The following is a 26,205-nucleotide window of genomic DNA, read 5'->3' on the forward strand; positions in this document are numbered from 1 at the left end:
ATCGCAGGCAGGTATGGAGCTATGCCAAATGCTAAATTCTTCAGTAGGCAGTTTATCAAAAACCTGACAGGGCTATTAATAGCAACTGATAAAAACACCAATTGCAAAACTAGTATAATACTATTACTAGTATAACTGCTATTACTATTATAGTACTACTACTAGAATAACACATTACTACGAGGCCAGATACATTACATACACATGCCCTTTACTACAGACTATATAAAATGTCTATTTTCTCATAATCATTGAATATACAGAGGTGCTTGAGGTGACTCACGGTTGGTGTTCACCTCCCCGTATGGTAGGGGCAGCAGAGGGGAGTGCAGAGGGTGCTGGGTATATCTCAGGATGGGATTCCTGCGGTACATCTGCTCCACTGCCTCTGTGTTCAGACTGGTCTCCTAAATAGGGTGGCGGGATCAATGTCAGAGGTCAATTAAACCCTGGCACAGCCATGCTTTACACACCATAACCTCTAGAGCTGGGGTTCCATAACTTTTTTGGTTCAAGGCATCCTAAATAACAACCCTGACCAAGCACCCCAACCTCAAAGAAAGTTTGTTGACATCCTTATCCAAGATCCACACAGGCAGTGCAGTGTCTATTTTACGCTGGTACCTGGAAGCAGGTCATGATACCATGGATACAAGGCATGTAGCAAACAAGGGGGCAGGTCTGTTTTACGTTAATGGCTTAATTATATACGGTAATGTATGAAATATCTAAGTGTAATATACATATATTTAATCAAAATATGTTTTTACATTTTGCTGATGACCTCACTTTGGAGCACCTTGGTCTACAGTACATAATGTGTTCTTACAGAATTAAATATTTCAGTATCACAGGACAAATTATGAAATAATAAAAAAAACAACACACCAGCGCAAACAACATAAGCATAGCACTGATGTGCAATTTATGATCAGTTTATATTAAAGGCAAGGTTCTGCACATCACAAGCTCCCAGGAGAACAATTTGGGTAAATGATCCTCAAAAGGTGAAGAGCTACAAACATGTTGCCTCGCTTCCAAAGCCAGGCAGTCACCAGATGACTCTGGCTAAGGGTTTGCAGAGGTATGAAAGTGCCACACAACTGAGTCTATCCAGAGGGGATGAGCCGTGCACTGCAGAGCAGCATCACACGGGGACAGTACCTTGATGTCTCGGATCAGTTGCTGGGTGGGAGTCTCGATTGCCACCTTGTTGTCGATGACACCCTGTATGGCAGATCCCCATCTCATGGCTTCATTCAGCATTTTGGTGTAGAGACGATAGGAGTGCTTCCGCCCGTGAATAATGATGTTCCAGTAGCCTAGTTTTAAAGTGGGGGGAGGGGAACAACTCTGCATTACTTACTACAGTGTGGACTAAATACCATAGAACAACAAACAAAAATTAATTAACTGACACGCTCTCTGAATGGTCCTTCATAAGAGCTATATTATTCATAAGTGCTACATATACATTCATAAGTATTTATAAAGGTACTATGTACTGCTTGTGAAGAAATTATATAGCTCTTATGAAGGACCATTCATAGAAAGTGTTACCACTGATTCCAACAAATCCAACAAATAAAATTACTTGAATACACAACTGATGATGATGATGATGATGATGATTATTATTATTATTATTAGTAGTAGTAGTAGTAGTAGTAGTAGTAGTAGTAGTATTTTTCTATAGCAAACTAAATTGTATTTTTTGCTATGATGATCATCACTGAGCATGGACTCACCGGTCTCCTTGAAGACCTTCTCATCAGGCTGCATCACAGAGCAGAGGCTGTTGAGCACCAGGGTGCCAAGCTTGGAGGAGCTGCGCTCAGAGGACTTGTAGTAGTCCAGAGAGTTGTTTGTCAGGACAAACCAGCGCTTCTTCAGCTTCATGGAGGTGCTTTTTCCTCCAGATTTCACCTCCTTGTGCAGCCAGCCTGAGGAGAAATGGTTTCACAGATCCCAGGGTGAGAACAAAGGCAATTGGATATACAGAATACTGGAAAGGGTTCACCAAAGAAACCAGATATGTCACAAGAAACCCCACTTGCTCAGAGTGCCAACGTTCAGAGTCTCTGACTGAGAAAGTCAGAATGAATCGACCTTGTCAGACAGCACTTTAAATTCTAAAGTATGTTAACCAGGTCCTCATTAAATCAGCCCTGAGTTGATATTGAAAGGAACAACATAAAAAACATCACGGCAAGGTTCATTTTTAAAAATAAAAAAGCCATTATTCACACATACCATATGCCATAAGCATACACAAAAGCTTGGCATGAGACAAGACGAATGTTCCTATTCAGATTTTACTTGGAAGTTTGTTACAACCAATGGCAAATGTCCTCAAAGCAAAATTACTTGCATAACAAAAATTAATAATCATGAAAACAGGAACTTTTGTCCGTCGAAGCTGTTTTTGCATACACGTAACTATTTATATTCGAGGTCTAGATAAACTTCCATGGATCAATCCACTGTAACACACCTCTCACAAGGAACTCCTGGCCCTCAATCTTGTTGTCTCCCTTAGGCTTTTGCAACAGGCTGATCCAGTGGTGCATCTCCTCTGGAAGATCCGTATTACAGTGGATCACCCGATTGGCTGTGATGATCACAAAGGAGTTGGGCCTGCAAGCACATCATTCACAAGACACATGATCCCCAGTGCTGTGGCAACCTATTTCTCACCATGGGAATACTATCATCAGCCATCTTGGCTCCTCTCTAAGTAATCTGATTCAAATGATAATAATCTAAATCATCTGTACTTTTGCACAATCCCACATGGAGGGAAGTCTTACCTGTCTGGATTGTCTGAGGCACAGACCGAGTCAATCAGCCCAACATCCAGAGTTCCCTAGGAGATGACACAGAATGCATTTAAGTTGTTTTGAGGCAGACAGCTCTATAGCAGTGATAGATTAAATGATACTGGTCACTGTTCTTAGCAACAGAGGCTGTGATACTGACCACGGCATTCTTTGGGTTGGCCTGCTCGTGATGCATCTCCTGCAGTTGAACTGGGGTGGCGGTCTGGACCCGACTCAGAACGTTAAACCAGCCGCTGGAAGCATGTAACAGGGAGAGATCATTGTAGTACAGGGACAGAGTGGTTGGATGGAGACAGCCTCATAATGACTTAGCACTGAGAACTTTCCAACTGAGAAGGCAAGGGATGGATGACAAGCCCACAGCACAGGACCCCCTTGCAAAAGAGATTTTGATCTCAACGGGGTTTTCCTGGTTAAATAAAGGTTAACTAAATAATAAATATCCCAGATGAATCAGAGAATTAGTGACACACCTGGCATCCTCCGGGGACTCTGCGGACACATGATAAGTCCTCTCCTCAGTCACAATGTTTAACGCGTTCTCTTTCTCGTGGTTGTCCACAATTTCCCTGTGAACCAACCCAGAGCCAAAGACTATGAGCATAAATTCCGCCAATGGCAAACAGTAACAGTTCCACCTCCTGATTGACAAACAATAAGCACTTTGCAGGTGTACTGTTATGTGTGGTCTCTTTTATTCATTTGCCCTCTTGGATACCCCTTGTGGTTGGCCGGGGTATATTTTTGTTTTCCTCTTCTTAAATGTAGATATGCAGCGCCTGGTGGTACCCCTATATAACCAGTCAGTGAGGTTACCCAGGTGCACCTTGTCAGATGGCAGCTGCTATGCTGTTGCCCATGTGAACTACCAGCTACAAGAACCATTTGTTTTTGCCCTTTATATTATTGTTTTTGTTAAATATATTTAAATTTAGTGAACATTTTTGTAATGAGTACTTTGCGTTGCGATCCGCCAGGGGCAGGCCATAACATGTCCAGAGAACAGCAAGAACCACTTACTTGACTGTTCGCACGTCGATGGTGCCTTTTAGCTTTTCCTCAGTGTCGTTTTCAAAGTACATGAGCTTGGCTTCCCGCAGCACAAACCAGCGCATCTTCCAGTTCCGCCGCGACAGCGTGGACAGGCCCCCGCCCTTTTTGTACAGCCAGCCGGACTTGAGCGACTCCTGTTTGGCCCGGAACCACATGAATGTCTCATCTTTCAGCACACACCAGCGCCGCCGCCAGGGGTTCATCAGCCCACCTGAAAGAGACATACCAATTAATCCAATTTACAAACAAGCGATGGAATTGGTCAAATCGTCAGCAGACACAAAGTATGCTGCATGGTGATGGGTTAGAGTATTTATTTTTGACAAGCTCTTGGAGGAGTGTGCCACCCTTCTTTTTAAATTTTACTTTCAAGTCCCCTGGTCTGCACCCCGCCAAACAAGGTGTGTTTTGTTTTCACTTTAACAGAAAATTCAGTTGGAACTTGAATTTACAAACATGGTGAGTCCAGGATGAGTTACCAGAAGGCACATGACGTCACATGGATGGTCAGAAACTGAGCACACTGCTCTACTTGAGTAAAGTTCAACTTTATAACAGACAATGAATTTAAACTTAGATGACAGTGTGAGCACTTTACAGCCAGACTCTGACAAACATCCCTGACTCTGAGTAAACACTGTTGTCTGTTTACTCTGAAGGGAATGAGATACTCTTCTGACTTAGATACCCAGACTGTAGCTCTAGAAGCTCACCCTTCATGTAGAGGTAGCTGTGGAAGTATGGGGGTCCATTCCCATTTAAGAGGTTCACTCTCTCGCCGGACGCCTCCTCGTCTGTGTCTGCATTTCCTTCGTTGTCATCGTCACTGTCTATGAACTGTAATAACAAACCTGTCAATGAACTCACTGTTTTGCTTTTCATGCATTCTCAACAAGCTTGTTTTGTCTAAAGATTTCTATATTTTCTAACTTAAAGTTCAGCAGTGCACCTAAATGTTTCACATAGTTTTTCATGTGACAAATATGCTAATGGCCAGAACACAGAAGGCACTGTCAATAGAATTGTTAGCATGTCCCCTGATCAGTACAATGATGACTCTCATTGTAAGAATCCCAGTACTTGGTAATGATGTGAAATGTGTAAGTCTCTTTCTTTCTCTGTGAAAGCGGTCACTCACAGAGTCTGAGCTGCCGCGGTGTGAGTCCAGGCTGCTGTAGGTGCAGGTGGACTTGCGAAGCACCTCCTCGTCGGTCATTTGACCTTCGATGGTGCTGCCAGCGTCCCCAGAGCTGCCCTGGGCTTCCTCAAGCTCATCCTGGTCATAGTCTGACTCCACATCAGGCGGGACAGTGTAAATGGGCTCAGAGTCCGGCAGGCTCTCGCGTTTGGCTTGCTCTGCGTTCTGAGCTGCCACGTCGTCGTTCCCTTTGACAGAGCCTGGCAGGGGTGGGGGTGGGGGCGGCGGGGGTGGGGGAGGCACCATCCCTTCCGCAAAGCCGGGCGGGGGAGGGGGCAGGTTGGTGAGGATGTCGTGGTCCAGGGAGCCCTCCGCAGGGGGCGGGAAGTCCGGGAGAGGGATGCACTCGTCGTCCGCATGGAAGCCCTCGTCCACCTCTTCCTCGGAAGCGCGGGCGGTCACAGAGGGGTTACGGGCAGCCTCCTCTCCGGACGGGCCTCCGACGCCCGGCGGGCCCGCCGCCCCGCTGGGGGTCTCCTTCTCCTGCTTGTGGGTCTCGGCGTCGCGCCTCTGCTGCAGCTCGTTCCGCGAGCTCTCACACAGCTGGGACACGCCCTGCTCCCGCTGCTTCTGCAGCCGCTCGATCTCCCGCTCCAGCCGCAGGATCTCCTCCATCTGACGAGTCTCCTCTTCCAAGGAGCGAGAGCTCGCACCTTGGGGCAGCCCTCCCTGGAGAGGAGTGAGTGAAGTGTACAGACAGGGGTGGGGATTCATAGTTTAGACACTTGTGATGCCACTCAGAAATTCTACGGTTTCAATATCAGTTTTGTAAATCTATGAGTAAGCAACATTTCATGCCATATTTTAGGCCCATAGTCATTTTTCTTCTGTTTTTCTTGGAATGCCAAATTGCATTGGTGTACCGGTCTCATCACTACACCATCATCCATCAAGTGAGGAGAGCACAGACTAGCACACCCTCCAGACAAACTTCTGCCAGCTGCCGCTTCTTTGTGTTTTCTGAATTCCGCCAGCTGTGGAGACTGATGGACGGCAGTCTATTTACACAGCTGGTGTAGGCAGACTGTAGGTGCCCAGTCAACTAGATGAGTCGCTCTTGCACAATGAGGCAGGGAATACTGGTATACAGGCTGGAACCCTTCCTCTCTGGGTGAGGCTATGGCTAATAATGTGGTGCTATTTTCTAATTTAATTAATTTAGCTTTCTGACTTCATCTTGTGAGGATTATGGAGAAACAGTAAATTACCTGGGCACACAGCTGATCCATTCCCATATTATTCCTACGAGTCAAGAAACAAGTAAGCCTTTAGAATTCAGTAACAACAGGACTACAGAAACTAGACTAAGATCTGAAAGAACATTGTGTACCTGCCGTCTCCCGTCCCCACCCCATCCATTTCCTGTCTGGCCTTCAGCTCTTCCTGTTTTCTCCGCAGCAGCGCTGCCTCTTCCTCCTTCTTCTTAATCTCCTCTTCTTCTCTCCTCTTTTTCTCTCGCAGCTGGCAGAATAAGGCGCGAGCGAGCTGTCCCCGGCGGTGCTTCTGGAAGACCAGCGTGGCCGAGCGCACGTGCAGGAAAGCGCGTCTCCAGAAGTAAGCGCGGTAGTTCTTCTGGATAGTGACGATGCTGGCCAGAACTTTCCTGTAGTACTTCCTACAGGCAATGCATAGACCAAGGTCACACATAGTGAAGGAGAGCCTGTTCACAGGGGACCACCTCTACTTCCCCTCCATGGCTAGAACATGAGGCAGGGAACTAGGAATTATCTCAATGATATTCTGATCTACACAACTGATTATCTCAAAGTCAAGGTAAACGTGAAGGTGAACTTTACTGTCCAAAAATATGGAGAGCACAAAAAATAATCAGACACAGACAAGATATCATAAAATCCAAATAAATATAATATACAAATTCCCAATCTTCTGTTGTAAATGCAATTACCATCTCTCTAAATTTTTGGTAACTCATGAAAACTGCAAATGTTGAACCTTTGCCACCACCAATAAAGAGTTATTATAGGCAGGGCATTACAAACAGCATTGGGCCCTGTTCGTAGCTCTGACTTTAGCTCTGTTAGAAACTGTGATGCTACCAGCGCGTTAACTCCGTCTCTACTTAGCAACCTTAGTGACACCTCTCAGTCTTTCTGTTTTGTACTTGGGACATTGTCAAAAAACCAAGAGAAAGGAGAAGTTATACGCATACACCACACACACAACCATGCGTGCGCACACACATACATACACACACACACTAACCTGGCTGTATATCTCAGTATGTAGGCTCGTATCACCAACCCCGCCTTACACCGAACTCCCTCCCTGGCCTTCTCCAGCCTCTGCTCCAGGGACTCCTTCATGAACACCTGTCGGGCACGGTATGGCCAGGGCAGAGGAGAGGGAAAATGGTGTCAGCTTCTGAAAGTGGCCTTCCAAACAGATTAAAGACTATTCTCAGGACTGCTAATGGAAGATCCTGCTGCTACAGTCTGTCACTATAGCTGACTAGACAGCTTCGCTAGCTACAGCAGTAAAACTGTAATGTAGGTATCGGTAATCAATGAATGAAATCAATTAAAATGCCGACATTAAAAACAGGTAAAGCCCACATTAAAGTGAAGTAACTCAGCACTAATCACATTAAGGAAATGGAACGAGCAATAACTTCCTGTCACATGTGAGAAGGATTTGCTGGCACATTCCTCCCCATGGACATTAAACTTGTTATTGCTGGTTCTGTCCACCCCCCAAAATTGATTTTTTCTTTATATTTCTCTTTATTTGATTTTTGTTTGGGGAACAGGATTAATCTGATCCCCTGAATCCTTCCCAGATACCTGCTTTATGAAATTTTTACTTTTCATTTTCAGGTTTAATGGAAATGTCATAAATGAAGTATCAGCTAAATGTATTCCAATACCACCTTCAAATGTGCCCTAAGGTCATGTGACATCATCATGGATTGGTAAATTGTCTCTTACCCACATGCATTATAATACAAACTAATATATGAACAAACTAACATATCATCCCTCAGTTCCCACATCTATACAGATGTGCAGCAACACTTGGAAATTTCTATGTAAGGAGCATAATGTGGTGTCTCTGTGCCTGTGACAGTATGTGACTGTGGGTAGAGGTGCAGTGAACAGGGTGTGAGTTTGGTAGAAACACGTACCTTTGTCCTCCCGAGCTGCCACTCTGCCTTGGCCTTGTCGTACTGAGTCAGAAGGTCTGTGCATTTGCGCTTTTCCTCGCCGGTGGCGTTTTTGTCCTTCAGGATGATCTTGTACCTGGAGCACAGAGAACAGGCTCTCTGTCATCGCTCTATCCACCAGGTTAAGCCAAGGTCTTATAATGCCCGGTCTCATTTGTAAACCCAAGCCACTGTGCAAGACCTCCACCACTTCAGGAGGAACCATCTTCCCACTCTTACAATTAACCAGCCATAATGCAAGGCCTCTGCACTAGAGGACAACACATCTTGCAAAGGGTTTGGTACAGGATAAAAATATTTGAAAGAACATGAATAAAAATGGAAGAAGCTAAAACATCATTACCAGCCTCTCAGTTGAAATCTGGCAACCCTAATTAAGCTCAGTATTGCCAGGTGTAATACAAGTAACCTGTGAAGTTTCTTACCTGCTGAAGAAGTCCTTAAACGTCCTGCGAACGGGGAACCCAGCCCGCCGGATCTTTACCGTCTCCAACATCCCAGAGTAGCGCAGCTGATTCAGGACCACTTCCGGATCAAATATGTTAGCGTTCTGAGGAGGAAGGCGAACAACATTATTTTTTGCTGATCTGTTTGTATCTACATATGACAGATAAAAAGCCTCAATGTTGCCTTTTCAATCCTCTGCCTGTCTGCTTAATTCACTTGGCTAACAGCAAAGAAATTAACGTGTTTATCAACCACAAATGTAACTACGCTGCTGACTGGCATCAAGAGCATGGTCAGCTTCATGATAACTGTACTTTGCTGTGGTTTTCATATTGAGGGATTAAGGAGTTCTTCACTTTCTGTCAGGCGTCTCGACCCAACTGACCAGAATTTTACCATTTTTATATTTTGGAGAGTCCACACACCCCCCTCTGTCACAACTACGTGTTTGTGTTTTTTATGTTGCTTAATGTAAGTAACACATTTTCGTCAAAAACGTTCTTTACTTGTGATTTGTAATGCCCCCGTTTGTATTTGTAGTGCACTATGAATGCATATGACGAAGCAGCTGGTCAACCGAGTTGCTATGACATAAGAAGTACCCTGCTGATTGTAAGCCTGGATGATGCTATAGCCAATAGCACACAACCCTGCAGGCATCTCCATAGTCAGAATCCAACAGCATACACTGGGGTGTGTCACTGCACTGAAATAAAACATTTTTGTGTGAAATGTCACAAAGGAACGATTAACTCTTAAAACCATACAACTATATTCTATGTGTTGGTGCAGACAGAGCAGCATGTCTATTCAGAGTCACACCTTTTGACTTTTGTTTCGTGAGAAACATTTATGTTGCATTACATTACAATGCCTCTTATCCACAATGACTTAGAGAAGTGCACAGCATCAGTGTTATTCTCAGGAATACAAAACTGCAATATCACCATGAAGGCACAGAAGGCCCATTTATGAACAACAAAGAAGATGAACGGCTTGATTTTCCTCAGTACTGACAGCACCGGTCTCACCTTCTGCATGTTGGGTTTGATGCAGCGGACAAAGAAGGGATTGGAAGCACTCAGGGTGGCCATTAGAGCATGCAGGGAGTCCTGAGAATGAAATAAGCATCTTCATCATAATTGGTCATCACTGTAATCTACATCTGACACACGTATGAGCATCACATTATGCCACTGTACACGCTAAACAATATGGGCTGCAAATGTATGCACTGCTCATAGAAACAGCAGAGGAGAGAATGTTCAGTGAGACCCTGGAGTTCCCCCATATCTACAAACCCATGCCTCTCACAAAGTTGGGTCCTCATATGGTTAGACTCACACACACATGCACACATACAGAAACACACACTCACACATACACACAGGTATGCATGCACCTAAATAGTACACAGGCATACACACACACATTCACACACACACAGCCTAATTTCTTAGCCAAAGATTTCATCGTACTTGATCTATCAACGGTTGCAGCAGATATTTGCTCTGCAAACATTAATTAATACTTTATTTTGCTGTTACATTCTTTTGTCTGTTTTCATATAATTAGGCATCGGAACAGAAAACATTACTTGATCCCAAAGGCATGCTTGTAATCACAGGTCATTCCCCACCCACAATTCCCTGACAATCTCACCCTGAACTGTGAGCTGACTGTAGGCTTGCGTCTGGCGGTGCCCATCTTTATAGTCTCCTCACTGCTCCGGCTCCCCACTTGCTCAAACAAGTCATAGATGAAGTCCAACCTGAAACACACAATAATACAAACATCATTCACAAACCCATAACATCCCCAAAGTGGGAGGAGTTTGCTGGCAAATAAAAGTGAATAATAAGGTGAATAAAATATATCATGACATCCTAACTCTAAGCTGCAGTACTCTACATTTACACACAGAATTTACTCAAACACTGCTTGTCTCTCCACCTCTGATTTTACTGTTCTGAACGGGCAGGTAACAGAGCACGGAATGGCAGCCCATTGGTGTGACTCACCTGCTTTCCTTCAGCATGTTTAGAATATCATCTCTGAACGTGTCTCTGTTCTTCTCCAGAACCCCCCTCACGTCATACAGAACCTGGCAGAGACACACAGAGCTCTTTTCCATTAAGACTGCTAGTCTAGTCTATGAGTCGGACAGAGGACAAACTGGACTCATCTCTACATTTCAATTTGCAGATTCTCTTTCAAAGCTCATCGCTCTATGAGTCACTGATCTTCTGATGTCATCTGCTGCCCGCTGTGCGGTGAGTGGTTTAGGACCTGTGCCAATAAAGTCTGCCAAGCAGGCCAAAGAGCGCCCCGCAGCAGTCGCCTGTGGAGAATGGCTCGGCGATCAGCAGTGGATCCACAGTGAAGGAGAATTCCCTCATGAGGTCAGTGGCCTGCGAGTATGAATATTAATCACTTTTAGACCATTTAACCGCCCCATTTTTGAACCTTCCATTATGCTTGTTGCGTATACAAATACAACACAATGCCACAATATCACAGTGGGGTGTTGTTCTTGTAATCATTGTCTGTTTTGTGTGATACAGTGTTTACAAAAAAAGGTCCCATCCAGCTATATGAAGGATCTAAACACCTAATTTCCCTGTGCTTTATGTGAATTCTAATAGACTAATAGACTTAAGAGGATTAGTCAGCATTGATCATTGTGCTTTTTAATATCTACCCTTAAACTACAGGTCTAATGTTACTGCAAGGCAAAAACAGTGATTTAAGTGGAGTTAACACCAAAATCTACGCATTTAGAACCACATGTAAAGGCATACGCAGAAGCTGGGCCTCATTCACAAAACTTTTCTTAAATTCTTTAACTTTGATTCATGAAACTTGTGCAGACCTTTTTGCGCCGATCCCAAGTTTATCAAAGGATGAATGACAGTTGTTTGTAAATTGAATGCATGTGTCTGTTCATGTTGATTTGCACAAGGAAACATACCCAGCAATCCCATAAAAGGCATGCCACCTAGGGTGTTTCCTTGTGAATTAGGCCAATTATTTAGATTAAAAGTTATATTTTATGTTCTGCTTTTTCTTCCACACCAAAGACAGTGCCTTTATTTCTGAAATGGTGGTAGGCTAGGGATGGGGGTGGTGTTTCATGATATAAACTCACATTCGATCAGTGACTCTTTTGAGCATATGTGGGAGGGGAGGGGTTGGTGAAGGAACACTGATGTTTAAACTGAATCGCAGGGCTCATACAGGCTTCTTTGGTATAGTACTCACATCACTCTAACAGTACCGCTAAGTATCTGCTGATGTACTGAAATTTCAGAAGGACATTTGACTGACACAGCAACTGTAACCAGGGCTTGTGGGCAGGATTTGAGTTATTTTAGCATTAATTCAGTGCTATGGTGTGAAATGGCATGAGAAGGCTTCAGGGCAATGGTAGAGGCAGAGTGTTCCAGAATGTTCCGGAAGAAGTCACAGTGCTCATGCAGTTCTGAGGGCAGTAATCTGCAAGTGCATCTCAAAAAGTAATACAGTACAAATCAGCAGAGATTTTTACCTCTCCAGCATAGTGCTTTATGCCAAACTGATGATCTGCCACCCTAGGCTTCACATAATAAGGGTTAGTCTGTGGATACAAGCACATGTTACATTACATTACACCTCATGATATAAAAATAATCTATCATGTTTCAGATGAATTAATACTGTAATATCAGACATTTTGAACTAGTCTACGAGATGAGGAATATATATAGCTTCCCTAAAATGGGGGGTTATGTATAAAAAGGGCTGCAATTCCTACATGATTCACCAGGTATGGATGTAAATACCCACAAATTAAAGTGAACAATCTGCACTTTGACCTCATATTTATTGTTTCATTTCAAATCTAATGCGCTAAAGAGCAAAAACAACAAAAATTGTGCCACAGTCAATACTTCTGGACTGCACTGTATATGTAATCCTGCCTTGCATACTCAGCAATAATAAAGGCTGAATGTTCACTATGAATATCAGTACTAGCAGTTCCATTTTAATACAATCCTCAATGCTGTATTTGGAAGCCAGAGGCTTTGCACTGCTTGCCTACACAAGCAAACCACAAAATATCCAGTTCATAAAAGATTAAGCATGGAACTAGCCCAAGGAAAGCTCATGGATACTCACGGCATGCCGGCTGTGTAGTTTCTCTAAGAGTGTATCATCTGTGCCTTTGGGGAAACGGCTCTCCTCATTGATGAGCGCCAGTAGGCCCAGTTTCTGAGGGAAAACGAGAGGCAGACACACCCCACTCAGCCTCCTAAAGGAAATCACACCCGGCTGCATGACACATGCCATCTAAAGCTGCTGTTCTGCTCTTTAAAAAGTAGTGCTGAAAGTGGTAAGTCAATACACCACAACATGCACAAGATTATCATGTGTAGATTATGCTGAATATATATTGTTGCACTTACAGTGAGGCCAATATATCATTGAGCTCACTGAAAACTAGAAAAGTTCAAATTTTTTCTCAAGTTTGTTTTAAATCCTCTGTGACCATAAATATTGTTCAACATTTTCCAATTCCTACTGTTATCTTGCTAGCATAGTCAATTAAAATGCAAGCTCTGATCAAACACACTATATCTAGTATATATACTAGATGTCCTTTCCTGGGCTGTTTCACAAGTGCGGTGTATCTCTTAGGTATCTGGAGCCCATTCCTAGGTTTAACCCTTACCTGCTCAAGAGCCATGATGTCAGTATACATAAACATTAGCACTCATTATTAATCCTGTCTTAAACACACAATATATAATAATACATTTAATAATATGGTTTGTTTATTATCAGGTACTATATATTAAGCTTTAATTATACTTTAATTAGTATAATGGAAAATGTAGTGCACACCCGATGAACAATCAGCAGATTTAATCTCAAGAAATAGGCTGAGAAGAATTCATGACCTTAATTATTTAAAAGTTAAACACAAACAAACACAAACACAAAACAACCATTCATCATAGACCAGATTCCAACAATCTGGTTGGTTTAATGGTTTATGACTATATCAGTGCAAGGCTCAGTGGTCTCATTGTTGGTCTCAGTGCTTGTATCAGAATGTGTGCAGGAATACCTTCTCAATCAGATCCAGGCACTCTGCGTTGTCCATCCAGTCTATAGCTTCCCAGCGTATTCCCTCCCTATAAGAAAAATCAAGGAGGTTACAAGGGAACACACATCTGCGTGACACGCACACTTTGTTCAGTCAGCCATACATATGTAAAGAGACATACATGCGCTCAACTGACACAAAATTGCAAAGACCTCGCCTAATTGCACAGAGGATAATTGGTTTTTATCCACTTGTCACAACTAATGTGCTAATATGAACTGGCTAACATGTGCTAATTAAGCAGGAAAATAATTTCTGCACTGGATTGCTTGGCCTTTGTGCATATTTTATCGCAGTTTAGAGCCAGATGCAAGGGTGAGAAGCTCAGGGAGAGCAGCTCAGATCAACTTGGTTTGTCAGTTGAATACTACTATACATACAATTATATTATATTATATTATATTATATTATATTATATTATATTATATTATATTATATTATATTACTGTAATGATATACAGAGTATCATAATACTAACATAAGAATACAAGAAACATTAGCGTGTGTGTGTGTGTGAATATAATGATACTTATACTTACGCCCTGAGCACTAATCATGTGACTGTAGTATTGTCTAAAAAATGGTGAATGATACTGTGAGAATAACTCTCTCATGGAATCCTACCTGTTATACTCCAGCTGTTCAAGGGAAAAGATGTGCTTGTTGAAGTACTCCTGCAGTTTTTCATTGGCATAGTTGATATTGAACTGCTCAAACCGGTTTACCTGAGAGACAGACCGTGGGACACACAAACCATGTGACCACATGCCATGAACTCACACTTGTGTCACACCTTCTATCTTACTCCCTGCTGAAGTACGAAAATAGCTCATGGTTCTATTAATAACTTACACAAATTGGGAGCACTCACCTCAAAGTTCTCAAAGCCGAAAATGTCCAAGATACCAATGGACTTAAAGTTGTCTTTCCCTTTAATCTTCTGATTGATCTTCATGATTATCCAGGAGAAGCACTCTGAGTATAAAGCCATGGCAACCGAGTCACGTGAGTCTACTGCCTGTCAATCAATGAGGTGAGAAACACTGTAAGCAGAAGAATCCACCATCTGCCAGCCGCAGAGAGGAAAGGGTTAACATGGAACACAACATGAAAAGCAATGAGCTCTTTAGGAATATATGAAACATTAGTGTTGGATGATTATAACTGGCCATTCAGCTCTTCTAAGCTTGCCGTTTTCACTTCAGTCAACTATTATATGTATTAAAACCTTGCTGTGTTCACTTGATGTTGCTGGCCTGGAGGGGAGCTGCTTCACCCTCCTATCTGTTTGATAAGAGACATAATGCAATATCTGAGACAGAGGTTATTCGATGCACCCTCAGTGTTTCAGAATGTGGAAGCCACGCATTACATTTATGAAAGGCGCACCACTTCACGGTTCCTCTGGATCCTGAGATCATAGTTCAGAAGCCCTTTTTCTTAATTTTCCACTCACTATTTTAATTTAATTTGCATGAGGTTGGGGAACGGCAAGGCAGTGACCATGCGGAGACATGGTGGGGGATCTCTTCTTTAACACTGTGTTTATGTCGTTAATGGACCAACTTTGAATCCTTTCAGTGTAAATATGATCGCTATAATATTATTGATTGATTGATTTATTGATTGATTGATTGATTGATTGATTGATTGATTGATTGATTGACTGATTGTTTGACTGATTGGTTGATGGACTTGGTGCCCAGTCCAAAAATGCTAACAAGCCATTGTCATATCACAATATGTAGAAATTCCTTTGCAAATTGCACTTGAATATTTAGATATCTCGAAAATGTACACATTTAGAAAAGACTGAAATTGGTATTTACCTCATTTTTACCTATTCTCCCTTGTTTAGGATTATGGACTAGACATAATGATACAACATACTCAATCAAATAAAATGATAATAATGTTATGACACTACCACAGGTTTATACAGACAAGAAACAACCATATCAGATATTCTAAGCTTTCTCATCACTTGCATTGTTCGTGCAAATGTGTCCTCTACTGAAGGAGTAAGGTGCGGCCTGAACATAATCCATAATGCTCTGTGTAATTCTGAAGAGCGGCAGTGCCTCCATATCCCTGGTCTGAGAGCAAGAGAAAGTTTGTGCAGGATCAGGGAAACGTACATCAGAGCCTGGCCAGTGTGAGGATGCATTATGAGGAAGTGCTGTAGGACTCCATTAACAGAGCCAGAATAACCACTCCTTAACTAAATGCTCTGGTCAGAAGCCATGAAAACAATCTCTCTGTTTTTATGTGTCTCTTCCTTCAATAAGCAGGGATGTTAAATGGGGGTTGTTGTACATTCACTGTGCAAAATGTTGTGAGAGAGCTGGACAGCAGGAAAGGCTAAGCTTGCTTCAGTCAAACTTTTAAAATAACATACATATAAAGTAACATACATTTTCACTGCTCTTAGATGACTATTCTTTGCTCGCTTACATGTCAGGGGCTGTGGGGTTGTGTCAGTCCCTGGGCAAGCATGAGATAATGATGGGACTGTCAGGGGACTGAGGGGCGTGTCAGGGTGTGTCAGCTGAGCCTACCTGCTCCACAGTCAGAGGAGAGCAGATCTCCTCCCCTCGCAGGATCATGGAGCGCTGGGTCAGAACCTCAGACAGCTGGAAGCAGTCCAGGCCCAAGAGGTCACTCACAATACTGACCACTGCGGACATAAGGAGGCATTAGGATACACACCTCAATAAACTCACACACACACGCGCATACACACACACAGACACACAGGCCCTCATAAATACACACACACACACCCACATAGACACACTGACATAGACGCAGACAGACACACACACACACGAACACACACACAGGCCCACGTACAGACATACAGACACACATGCACACACAGGCCCACATACACACATAGACACAAACACACACACACACACAATACTGCATCAAAACTACAAAGCCCTGCCCACTAATATAATCCAAGAGTCATATTGACCACGGATCTGAGTCCAAGCTCATCCCTATAGCTCCTGGCAGGGATACCCTGCTCTCAAACAGAAGCACTCCCTCTTTCCCCCTCTCTGGGACCAGGGGCAGGCCGAGGCAGCTGGTCTAGCTCAGGGTCCTTGCATCGAGAAGGTCAGGTCTAACATCGCTCACCTGCCTTAGTGGTGATCTGTGCCCCCCCAGCGGTCATGAACTCAATATTGCCCATCTGTAGGACCCCAGAAAGCAGCTTGAACACATCGCGGATCTCCTCATCTTTGAACTCCATGACCTTCAGCGCTTCCTGCAGACAAAAAAACAAAAAATGGCTACCTTAAAAATCTGAACCACCCCCGGCATCTCACCTTAAAAACCAGCAGCATCCAATACGGCCAACTTGCAATACTCACTTTCCAAGTAATCACTTCTCCACAGAAGCTTAAGCTTTCCATTTTGTCCATACTTCTTAATGCACATGCCATAATGCTTGAGCCATGTTGCTATGTAACCCCAGTTCCGACGGTGACTGCGTCAGGGTGAGAACCACTCACCATCACGCTGTCAAACAGCCTCTTGTCATCCAGGCTCCTGTCCTTCACACAGCCAGCCTGGCTCAGGTAGTGGTACGACTCTGGCTCTGTCAGGAAGTATTGCTCTGAAAAAGACAGAGCTGTCACTTCATCACCATCCCCCTCACAAAGAGCAGTTTAGACAAAAATCATAATATCTTTGTGCACTTGAGGTATACATGAAAGAACCTTGTAAAGTATATAACACTCGGTGCTTTGTTTTTTTTTTTTTTTTTTTACAAATGGTTAAAATGAATGGCCTCTTACTTCACTTCACTTTTGTTAAAAATAACAAAGCCCAGAGGTATAACTGGCACTTCAGCACTAGGGCTGCCTACCCCTGCTGTAGTGCATATCAAAGCGAACACGTGTACACTATTGTGATCATTCTGTGACAAAGTGACCACTTCAGAGCAGGGAAGAGGTTGGGTTTGCAGTCCAGCTTGTGCCACTGCTGCTGTACTACTCCTGTCCAGTAGGTGGCACTGTGAGTGAAACTAACCTATTTGGTTCTCGTCAGCTCCTGCCAGTAGTGCGTAGAAGATGTGAAAATTACGCTCCCCGGGGTTTTGTCGCACCACACGGTTCTAAAAAAGGGGAAGAACTTTTCATAACAATCTTAAATCTCACAAGTCTCCCAGTCTGCAGTTTTAAGCCCTTCTATTAGGAGATGTGTTCTGCTTTAGCACTCACATGAACCATAAATGTCCATTAAGGCCGATACTAAACAACATTACAATGCATTGATATACACAGGCAGGAAATTAGTTTGTGATGCAAAGGAAGTGTGAACAGCGGTCGCAGCAGGTCAGAGGACAAAAGTCACCTTTTCAAGTAAATCTGAAGAAGACATGTTAAGGAATTAGAAGTCAGGTAGTTAATACAAGCATTAAGGGTTCAGTTATTGAACCGCATTAGCTTAGCCCACCCATCTCTAATTCATATTATAAAGCAGCCATTCCCTGAGTCTCACTCTGTGTGGTTTAGCTCTGTGAGTTCAGCTATGTGAAGTTCACTCATTAAAGCAGACCTGTGTGGCAATTGCTAAATTAAGAAAACACAGGAAGAGACAAGAAACAGCTCTCCCAGTTTCCCAGCATGTGTGTGGGAGGGTGTTTATGTGTGTGCCAACAGCAGAGGGATACAGTCGATTATGCAGCCTCCATGGATGTTGCCATTCTGGGAGAAGTGCAGCAGGATGAACTTCCCAAAGCGGCTGGAGTTGTTGTTGTACACGGTCTTGGCATTTCCAAATGCCTCCATTATGGGACTACAGAGAGAGAGAATGGAGATAATAATAGCAGTTGTCTTTAACTACATATTGCTGTGCTGCTAGTTTTTTTCTGGGAGAGCGTTAGTGTGTATGTGAGAGACAGTATGTATGGGTGTGCATTTGTATGTGTGTGTTTATGAAAATTGTTTCTTTGTGGTCATGTCAATAAAGCGTATTTGAATCTGAGGGAGTGTGAGTGTGTGAGGTGTTTGTATGAGGGCTTGTACCTGCTTTGTACAATGGCCTCCTCTACATGGGTGGTCCTCTCGGAGGGCGGGGTCCCAGCGGAGTTCTGGCTCATGACTGACAGGAACTGCAGCAGCAGTTTGGTGCTCTCCGTCTTTCCCGCACCACTCTCTCCACTGCATGCACAAACAGCGCTCCTCAACATCACACCACACACACTCGTACATGCATGGCACACGGTATTCCTCTGCATTATAAACACCACTATCTCCTTCCAAGTGCAGCCACATTTTCAATCGGCCTTTTCTGAAAAAGTCAATACAGTGTACAAGAGGGGCAGGTTGGACAATGTACTGGAATATATTGCTGTCAGCAGGTACACAGTAAAATGTCCAGTGTTAATTCAACTTTAACAGTGTTAATTCAACTTTTAACAGATGAAATTTGGTCCCTCATTCCACAGTAATCAGTTGTGAGTTGAATTAACACTGTTAGAGCTGAAATAACACTGGACGCTTTACTGTATCGAGTGTGACTGGATTCCTGTCAGGCAGGCAGTCTTTTACAGACAGCCTTCAGTGTGCGATCTCTCACAGTCAGGGAGACCCCACTCACAGCTCTCTGTCACCAGACATAACAGCGCGTGATTACTGAGGCTTGTGCGATCCGACGACCAGCCTCAACTTCCTGAGCCCCAGCCGCGTGGCTCCACAGGAAGCCCACAGCACCACGGCAACCCGCCGGCTCACCTGATGAGGACGCACTGGCTGTCGTGCCTCTTCCACAGGCAGCGGTAGCACTCGTTGGCCACGGCGAAGATGTGGGGCGGCAGCTCGCCCAGGTGGTGCTGGCTGTACAGCTCCACGGCGGCCAGGTCGTACAGCCCGGCGATGGGCTTGTAGGGGTTCACCGCCGCCAGGATGGACCCGATGTTGGTCTGTCAGCAGAGAGGGACGAGGCGAGAGCAGGAAAGAGAGGAGAGAACAGAGGGAAGAAAGCAGGAGGAACAAAAAGAACACAAAGAAGAGGAGAAGGAGAGATGAGGGGGATGAACCACGTGTTCATAGTGCTGCTACTCTGTCATTTCTCTAATGCTCGTCTCTCTCTCCTCTGCCCTGATCAGAAAACAGTTTTTTATGCTTGCATGTTTTACCGCTTAGGTAAATCAATGACTGATTACTGACACCGGTACAGACTATAAACGGCTGTGATCGGCTTATGATAAATCCCTGATAAAGAATATTCATCATGTATCTGAGATTAGTTCAGCCCTCACTGCAACCTGCTTCAAAATACCTTTCATCCTGTTTTCCTAAGCATCTCTGAGGCCAGCTGCAAATAACCCCTGAAAAAAATGAATTGGGCCTTTTTATAGCCTGTTATCATTTCAACATTAATTTCAGTCCTACGGTATTCTGTGCATTTGTTATTTAATTATGTATAACACATTATGAATTATTAATGGTTACTTAATGCATGTGTAAATCTTTTAAGAAGCATGCATTGTATTCATGTGATTTTGGAGCATTCTTTATTGTACCATTTTTTAAAATCCTCCAGGATTTAATTGCTTTACAAATCCAGCCAAACTGTGAATTTGCTTCTCATAGCATCAGGCTAAGCGACTATGGATCTGCAAAATAATCATTGCTATAGAAAATTCAGGGAACCATGTCCTACGATGATCATTTCTCAGAGGAAAGCTTGTTATTAATAAGAAAAGAAGCTGCTGAAATTGATGTCATTTGCCATGTCAGGATCTCAAAACCAGAGCACAGGAAATATTCTGTAAACTGGCCATATGAGGCTTAAATCACTGCTAAACCGGCCTCCATTATGGATCTGCCTTGGTGCCTAAAACAGGCCTCCATTATGGATCTGCCTTGGTGCCTAAAACAGGCCTCCATTATGGAGCTGACTTCGCATTTGCAGTCTAAGAGGCATGAAGTCACTGTTGCTGTACTCCTGCCACACTGTTAATTCCCTAAGAAATGCATTTAGTTGTCACTTTTCAACACAAGGGGGCAGAAGACTAAGCATTCATATTCTGGTAAGCTGCTGTGTTCTCACGTGCGCATTCTTCAATCCATCATTGCTGTCATCAACTCTCAGAGCAGCAACTGTTGTATATAATAGCCATATTCATGTAAACATAAAAACCATTCATAAGAATTAAGGCAGGATATGTTACATAGAGGACAGCGAACAAGAGCTGTGCTGCGAATGAACATAAACTACTTTAGGTACATTCATCCTGTTAAGGAAGCAATAATGCCCATAAAAACAGCTATGAAATAACCACCCGCATATATTATAACTGTATTATGAATTCAAATATGTAAATGTATGTGAATATGTATCATGGATAAATAAAGAGCAGCTTCACTGGCATACAGTAAGATAACAGTGGGTATGTTATATCAGTACACTATTTTAATATGCTCCTTTATGCAGAACATAAGAACCAAATTGTAACAATCAGAACAGGCCAGTCAGATCATCCAGGCTAATCATTTTGCCTCCAGTCCCATAGAACAAAGGTGGGCATCTGTTCAACCTATTCCAGTTTATACAGAGTTAACCCCACATCATCAGGGGCCCCCAAGTGAGTAAGAAATTAATATGTAAAGTGAGTTTGTCTGTTTTCGCTCTATTTAATAAAGTAAATTTCCCCCATGTGAAGCCAGTGTAAAACCCCCTCAGAGAGAGCTTGTCCTGTCCAATTTCACCACCCCACACCCATTATTACTTTTTTAACACACCAAGCCTTGTCTAGACAAGATTGGATGCAGAAATTAGAACAATTTGTGAGGAGAGGATTTTTCCAACAATTTGTACTAGTTAATTATGTATTATTCTGTGCAAGGTTTCATTAATATATATGTGCTGAAACTATCAATTCAAAGTGCTCCTTAAAAGTAAAAATAGTTGGCTAGCCATGAATAAACTTTTTGCAGAAAATGTATGGTGCTGAATTACAAGCAGCTGCCCTAATACACAATTCCTTAATCTTCAGAATTTACACTGAAATGTTGGAATAAAAACACACCCAAGTTGAGTGTAGATCAGCAATGTTTTCTCAAAAGCATCTCTTTTACTCAGAGGTACAGAAGGACCTGCATGGCACCACACATGTGACATGTTTACATCCAGGGGCGCATATCTATGTGAGTGAGGAGCTTTAATGTGGGGAGTCAGACAATAGGGCAGTGGGGTCACAACCCTGACAGTGTTATCATGATCCTCAGAAGGACAGTGATGTCATCAGTGTACAGATAAGGTCACCACACTGTGGAGGTTGTTCACTGACAGGGTGACACTGTGGAAAAACAGCCTATATATCCCCTATGCTCTGTGTTTCTCAAACCTGGTCCTAGAAACATTGTTTTTGGACAGGGAGTCACATATTTACAGTAAAGGGGCATGGTTGTGACTTCCTGTCTCATGAAATGGTAGGATGAACATCTCTGCACATCTCTGCCAATTCCTCAGTGACTGTTTTACCTACAATAACCTACAAGAATATTTCAGGAGTACAACTAACTAGTATACAACATAAGTAATGTATGTAGGAGAAATGCGTCCCCCATTGATGACATGGGTAATATAGTCAATAGGTGGGATCATCTAGGGGGGCCTCTATGCATTTATATATATGCATTCATGTTGGAGTAATCCAAAAAACCCAGGCTAACTTCTATCCACCCTATCCTACTGAAATGAAGCCAATTGTGACATTACATAACATAACATAACATAATGACAGCCCAACAATGCTTGCCATTTTTCTACCACTAAAGTGTACCTAGTGCTTGGTTTACCTTCAAATTAGATAGTATCTAGCTCCTTATATAACTACAATTTTCTTGTGGTTATATTCAACTAATGACACTGGGGTGCTGTGCAATAAAGACGTGACGCTTACAAACTAGCTAGTCTGTGGCAGTGGATTTAATCATTTTCATAAACTGTGACCGGAGTAGACATGTAGAATGAGAGTTGGGGACAGGGCCTTACATAGATATGGTCCTTCTGGTAGCGATGGTAGAGGTTATGCATGATGGCGGCTTCGTGGAGCTCGGCCAGCGTGGACATGTCCTCCACCCCATCAATGCTGGTCTGGTGCATGGGGTACACCGTCTCCCTGCTCACCTCTCCCGGCTGCAGGCAGATCACCTGAAAGAAGGGGCACAGTCGCTTGGGTCACAAGAAGCCAGCCATTGCAGAGGAATCTGGGAACTGTAGTTAAGTGACACCACAGTGTAGGTCACTTAAGTTTTTGTGGCTCCTCCCTTTTATGCTGTGTTACATCATGGTTCTCCTGGCTTTCTCTGTGGATAATGGATATCACACTCATTATCACTGTACTGTTATAATATCACACCGTTCAGTTCTGCACTGTTATGGCATACAGTAGGAACCTGTCACAATAGGGGTAAAAAACAAATTGCTTTAGTCAACTGACAGCCCTACTCAAAAATACATCCTTCTCCAAATCCAAAAGCTGAAAGAATCCAACAGATTTCAACAGAACTGTGTGACTAACCTGAATGCAATGGCTTACTATTATCAGTGCATATATGATGAAGTAAATGGTGCAGTGCTGTGCCACCAGATACATTTCGGCATTGATATCTCAGCCATGCTTCTTTATGCGATGTTTCATCCATGCTTTATTCACAGATGAAAAGGTTTGTCTTGCTCTGTCGGGCTGAGCTCTGATGAACTGAGCCTGATTTAGTGGCACCAGACAGGGAGGGCGTAAATCCACTGGTTTCTCAAGGTTTGCTCGCAAAGCCAAGATTAATGCCGTGCTCATCAGGGTGAGTGATACAACAAGCTCCATGTTCCAGCCGCTAGCAAGCGCCTTAGCGCACAGCAATACTGAAGCCTTCTCTTCAATCAAGAGGATGACTGAGTGCCATGTTTGATGATAGAACAGTGGCATTGCTAGCAGCGCATTACCGCAGGCCCATGGGTATTAATGTAGGAAATGTGAATCTCTGCTTCTTATCGCATGGTGATGGAAGTACAGGAACCATGTGGGGATTCTAGCTGGGAATTTATTTACATTTATCCACCTGCCATCATATCAAGTCATGGGTATGAGGTTATGAAAGACAGCTGCCCAAGCAAAAAAATAGTATACTTATGTGTATTAAAAATATAATTTAAATATACAAAAATATTTCATGCATTCTTTTTTTGCCCTTACTTGAAAGTATGCTTAAAATGTTCTTTTTAAAAGTATACTTTCAAATATATGTCATTAGGTTGTACTAAAAAAGCACTAACTTGCATAAATTGCATATACTTATAGTGGTATTTTAATGTACTTATAAAAAACATGCTTTATTTTCATCCCTGGATAGCATGCTACTAGTACACTTTCTAAAAGTCTACTTTAACTTCACTCACCTAAAAGTGTATTATAGTTTATTTAAAACAACTGCACATGTCCATACATTAAAGCCCCATGCTTTCTGCCAAATACATCATCACAAAGCTACAGGCCCACAAAGAATATATCTGCCCATTGAACATTCAGCTACATCAGCCAATATTGGATACACAAACCTGACATATATAGAAGTACACGCATAAAAAAACTACTTTGCAGCCCTCACAGGCTTGTTCGCTAACAGCTCACTGGTAATACATTTGTCTATGGGACCTTCTGATGAGTGAGAAGCACGGGTTCAAATCCCACCTCAGACTTGTGCAAGTCTCATATTACTTGTTACCCTGACTAACTAATAATTGTCAAAAAAAAAAAAAAGTTTTTTTAAAGTATGACTTTTGCAACTCTATAACCATTTTCTATCATTTCAACACTCTTCAAACCTGAAACTGTCATCTACCTTCTTTAAAAAAATAAGCAAATTACGACATTAAAGAATTTTTAGGCATGTCCTATTGTCCATTGGGTAAAATACACCCACACAAATGGCACAGTTTCGCTGTTGCCATTTTTACCGAGTATAACCTAAACTAGCTTGCTAACAAGTCAACAGAGCGAGTGTATAATGTTCGCACAGACAGCACTGAAATTAAGCACAAAAATCTGCATTGCAACTATAGACAGAACAACCATGTTTCCCCATTCTTCATCTTTGTGTGTGTGTGGGTGTATGTGTGCATGTGTGTGTGTGTGTGTGTTTGTGCGTGCATGCATGCGTGTGTGTAAGTGTGTGCAGGTGTGAGGCTCTCTCCCTTCTCTGTACATGTGCGTCGTGCAGTGTTTTTGTGATCAGGAGGTAATGAATATGCATGAATGTATATGGGACAGAGCTGAAGACAGTTTGTAATGCTTCCTGGGAAGCTTAAAGGACAATGCAGGCAAGAGGATTGCATACGCACAAACACGCACGCGCACACACACACACATATCACTCTCATAACCCATCATATTATCCCTGTTTATAATTTTAGTTTCAGTTATGATGCAATTTTTGTTTTATTGCACAAAAATGAGTGTGCAGAAGCTATAATTATGTAGATGTGTTTGTGGATTCCAATACACACTCCAGCACTCACACTCAGACAAACAAACACACTCTCTCACACACAGACACAGGCATTTACACTGCAATAGTTTACAAGTAGGATCTATTGAAAATGGGCCATTGGGCCAGATTTACTGACTAGTTTCAGACACAGATGTGATGCATTCTGCCCCAGAAACATGCGTCTTATGTATCTAACAGGTGCATGGGCTGGAAGTGAAATACATGTGTCATTTACATGAGTCATCGCAAGGTGTGCTTCTCTCCTTAAAGAATATGCATGTAAGGGAGGATTGCGCAAATAACGCGCAGAGATATTATAAGTATGGCTGATTATGTATTTTATTGAATATACTGAAGTTAACACAATTAACAAGGGTTGACTATTGCCTGAAATTTGTCTGCCTCTACAGAGCAGGTATAAATCAAGGCACAAGCAAGATGACGACACATTTATAGGCCTTGAAGATTTTTCTTGACAAGAATAACACTATATCAACAGCCTGCGCAAGAAATCTTGCTAATGTCACAGAGCAGTCACAGCAAAGTTGTTAAAATCACAGAATACTGAAAACAGAGGCAGACATTACAGAGTGTTTAAAAAGATTATTTATTAAATGAACCAATCTCATGCACAACAGCGGGAAATGATTGAAATAACTGTAGTGACAGAAACAATTGCTTGAAGTTTCAAAAATCAGTGGGAAGTTCCTGCTACTAAAAAAACACAAGTAAATTAATCGATAGGCTGATGCATTTAATCGCATTTGTCCATCACAGAAAGATCATGCCTTTAGCCTTTAACAGAACATTGTTAGAACACAGCATGCTAA

General features: G+C 42.7%; 1 protein-coding gene across 1 annotated transcript in view; it reads right to left on the reverse strand.

The window, feature by feature from the left end:
- myo10l3 (myosin X, like 3) overlaps nt 1-26,205 on the reverse strand; it is a 64,050-nt gene that overhangs the window by 6,820 nt on the left and 31,025 nt on the right. Inside the window, exons 3-34 of the mRNA XM_064327509.1 lie at nt 22,884-23,042; nt 19,616-19,803; nt 18,908-19,042; nt 18,553-18,677; nt 18,234-18,247; nt 17,910-17,994; nt 17,390-17,493; nt 17,013-17,142; nt 16,427-16,545; nt 14,740-14,886; nt 14,493-14,593; nt 13,830-13,896; nt 12,878-12,970; nt 12,267-12,335; nt 10,741-10,823; nt 10,382-10,490; nt 9,751-9,831; nt 8,698-8,822; nt 8,234-8,348; nt 7,315-7,421; nt 6,422-6,706; nt 6,300-6,333; nt 5,032-5,760; nt 4,607-4,730; nt 3,861-4,104; nt 3,314-3,409; nt 2,980-3,073; nt 2,811-2,866; nt 2,495-2,637; nt 1,749-1,943; nt 1,165-1,322; nt 284-407 (exon numbers count right to left, since the gene is read on the reverse strand). Coding sequence (XP_064183579.1) covers nt 284-407; nt 1,165-1,322; nt 1,749-1,943; nt 2,495-2,637; nt 2,811-2,866; nt 2,980-3,073; nt 3,314-3,409; nt 3,861-4,104; nt 4,607-4,730; nt 5,032-5,760; nt 6,300-6,333; nt 6,422-6,706; nt 7,315-7,421; nt 8,234-8,348; nt 8,698-8,822; nt 9,751-9,831; nt 10,382-10,490; nt 10,741-10,823; nt 12,267-12,335; nt 12,878-12,970; nt 13,830-13,896; nt 14,493-14,593; nt 14,740-14,886; nt 16,427-16,545; nt 17,013-17,142; nt 17,390-17,493; nt 17,910-17,994; nt 18,234-18,247; nt 18,553-18,677; nt 18,908-19,042; nt 19,616-19,803; nt 22,884-23,042 — 4,438 coding nt within the window. The remainder of the gene's footprint in view (nt 1-283; nt 408-1,164; nt 1,323-1,748; nt 1,944-2,494; nt 2,638-2,810; nt 2,867-2,979; nt 3,074-3,313; nt 3,410-3,860; nt 4,105-4,606; nt 4,731-5,031; nt 5,761-6,299; nt 6,334-6,421; nt 6,707-7,314; nt 7,422-8,233; nt 8,349-8,697; nt 8,823-9,750; nt 9,832-10,381; nt 10,491-10,740; nt 10,824-12,266; nt 12,336-12,877; nt 12,971-13,829; nt 13,897-14,492; nt 14,594-14,739; nt 14,887-16,426; nt 16,546-17,012; nt 17,143-17,389; nt 17,494-17,909; nt 17,995-18,233; nt 18,248-18,552; nt 18,678-18,907; nt 19,043-19,615; nt 19,804-22,883; nt 23,043-26,205) is intronic.

Source organism: Anguilla rostrata, chromosome 3 (genome assembly GCF_018555375.3).
Source record: "Anguilla rostrata isolate EN2019 chromosome 3, ASM1855537v3, whole genome shotgun sequence".
Lineage (NCBI taxonomy): Eukaryota > Metazoa > Chordata > Actinopteri > Anguilliformes > Anguillidae > Anguilla > Anguilla rostrata.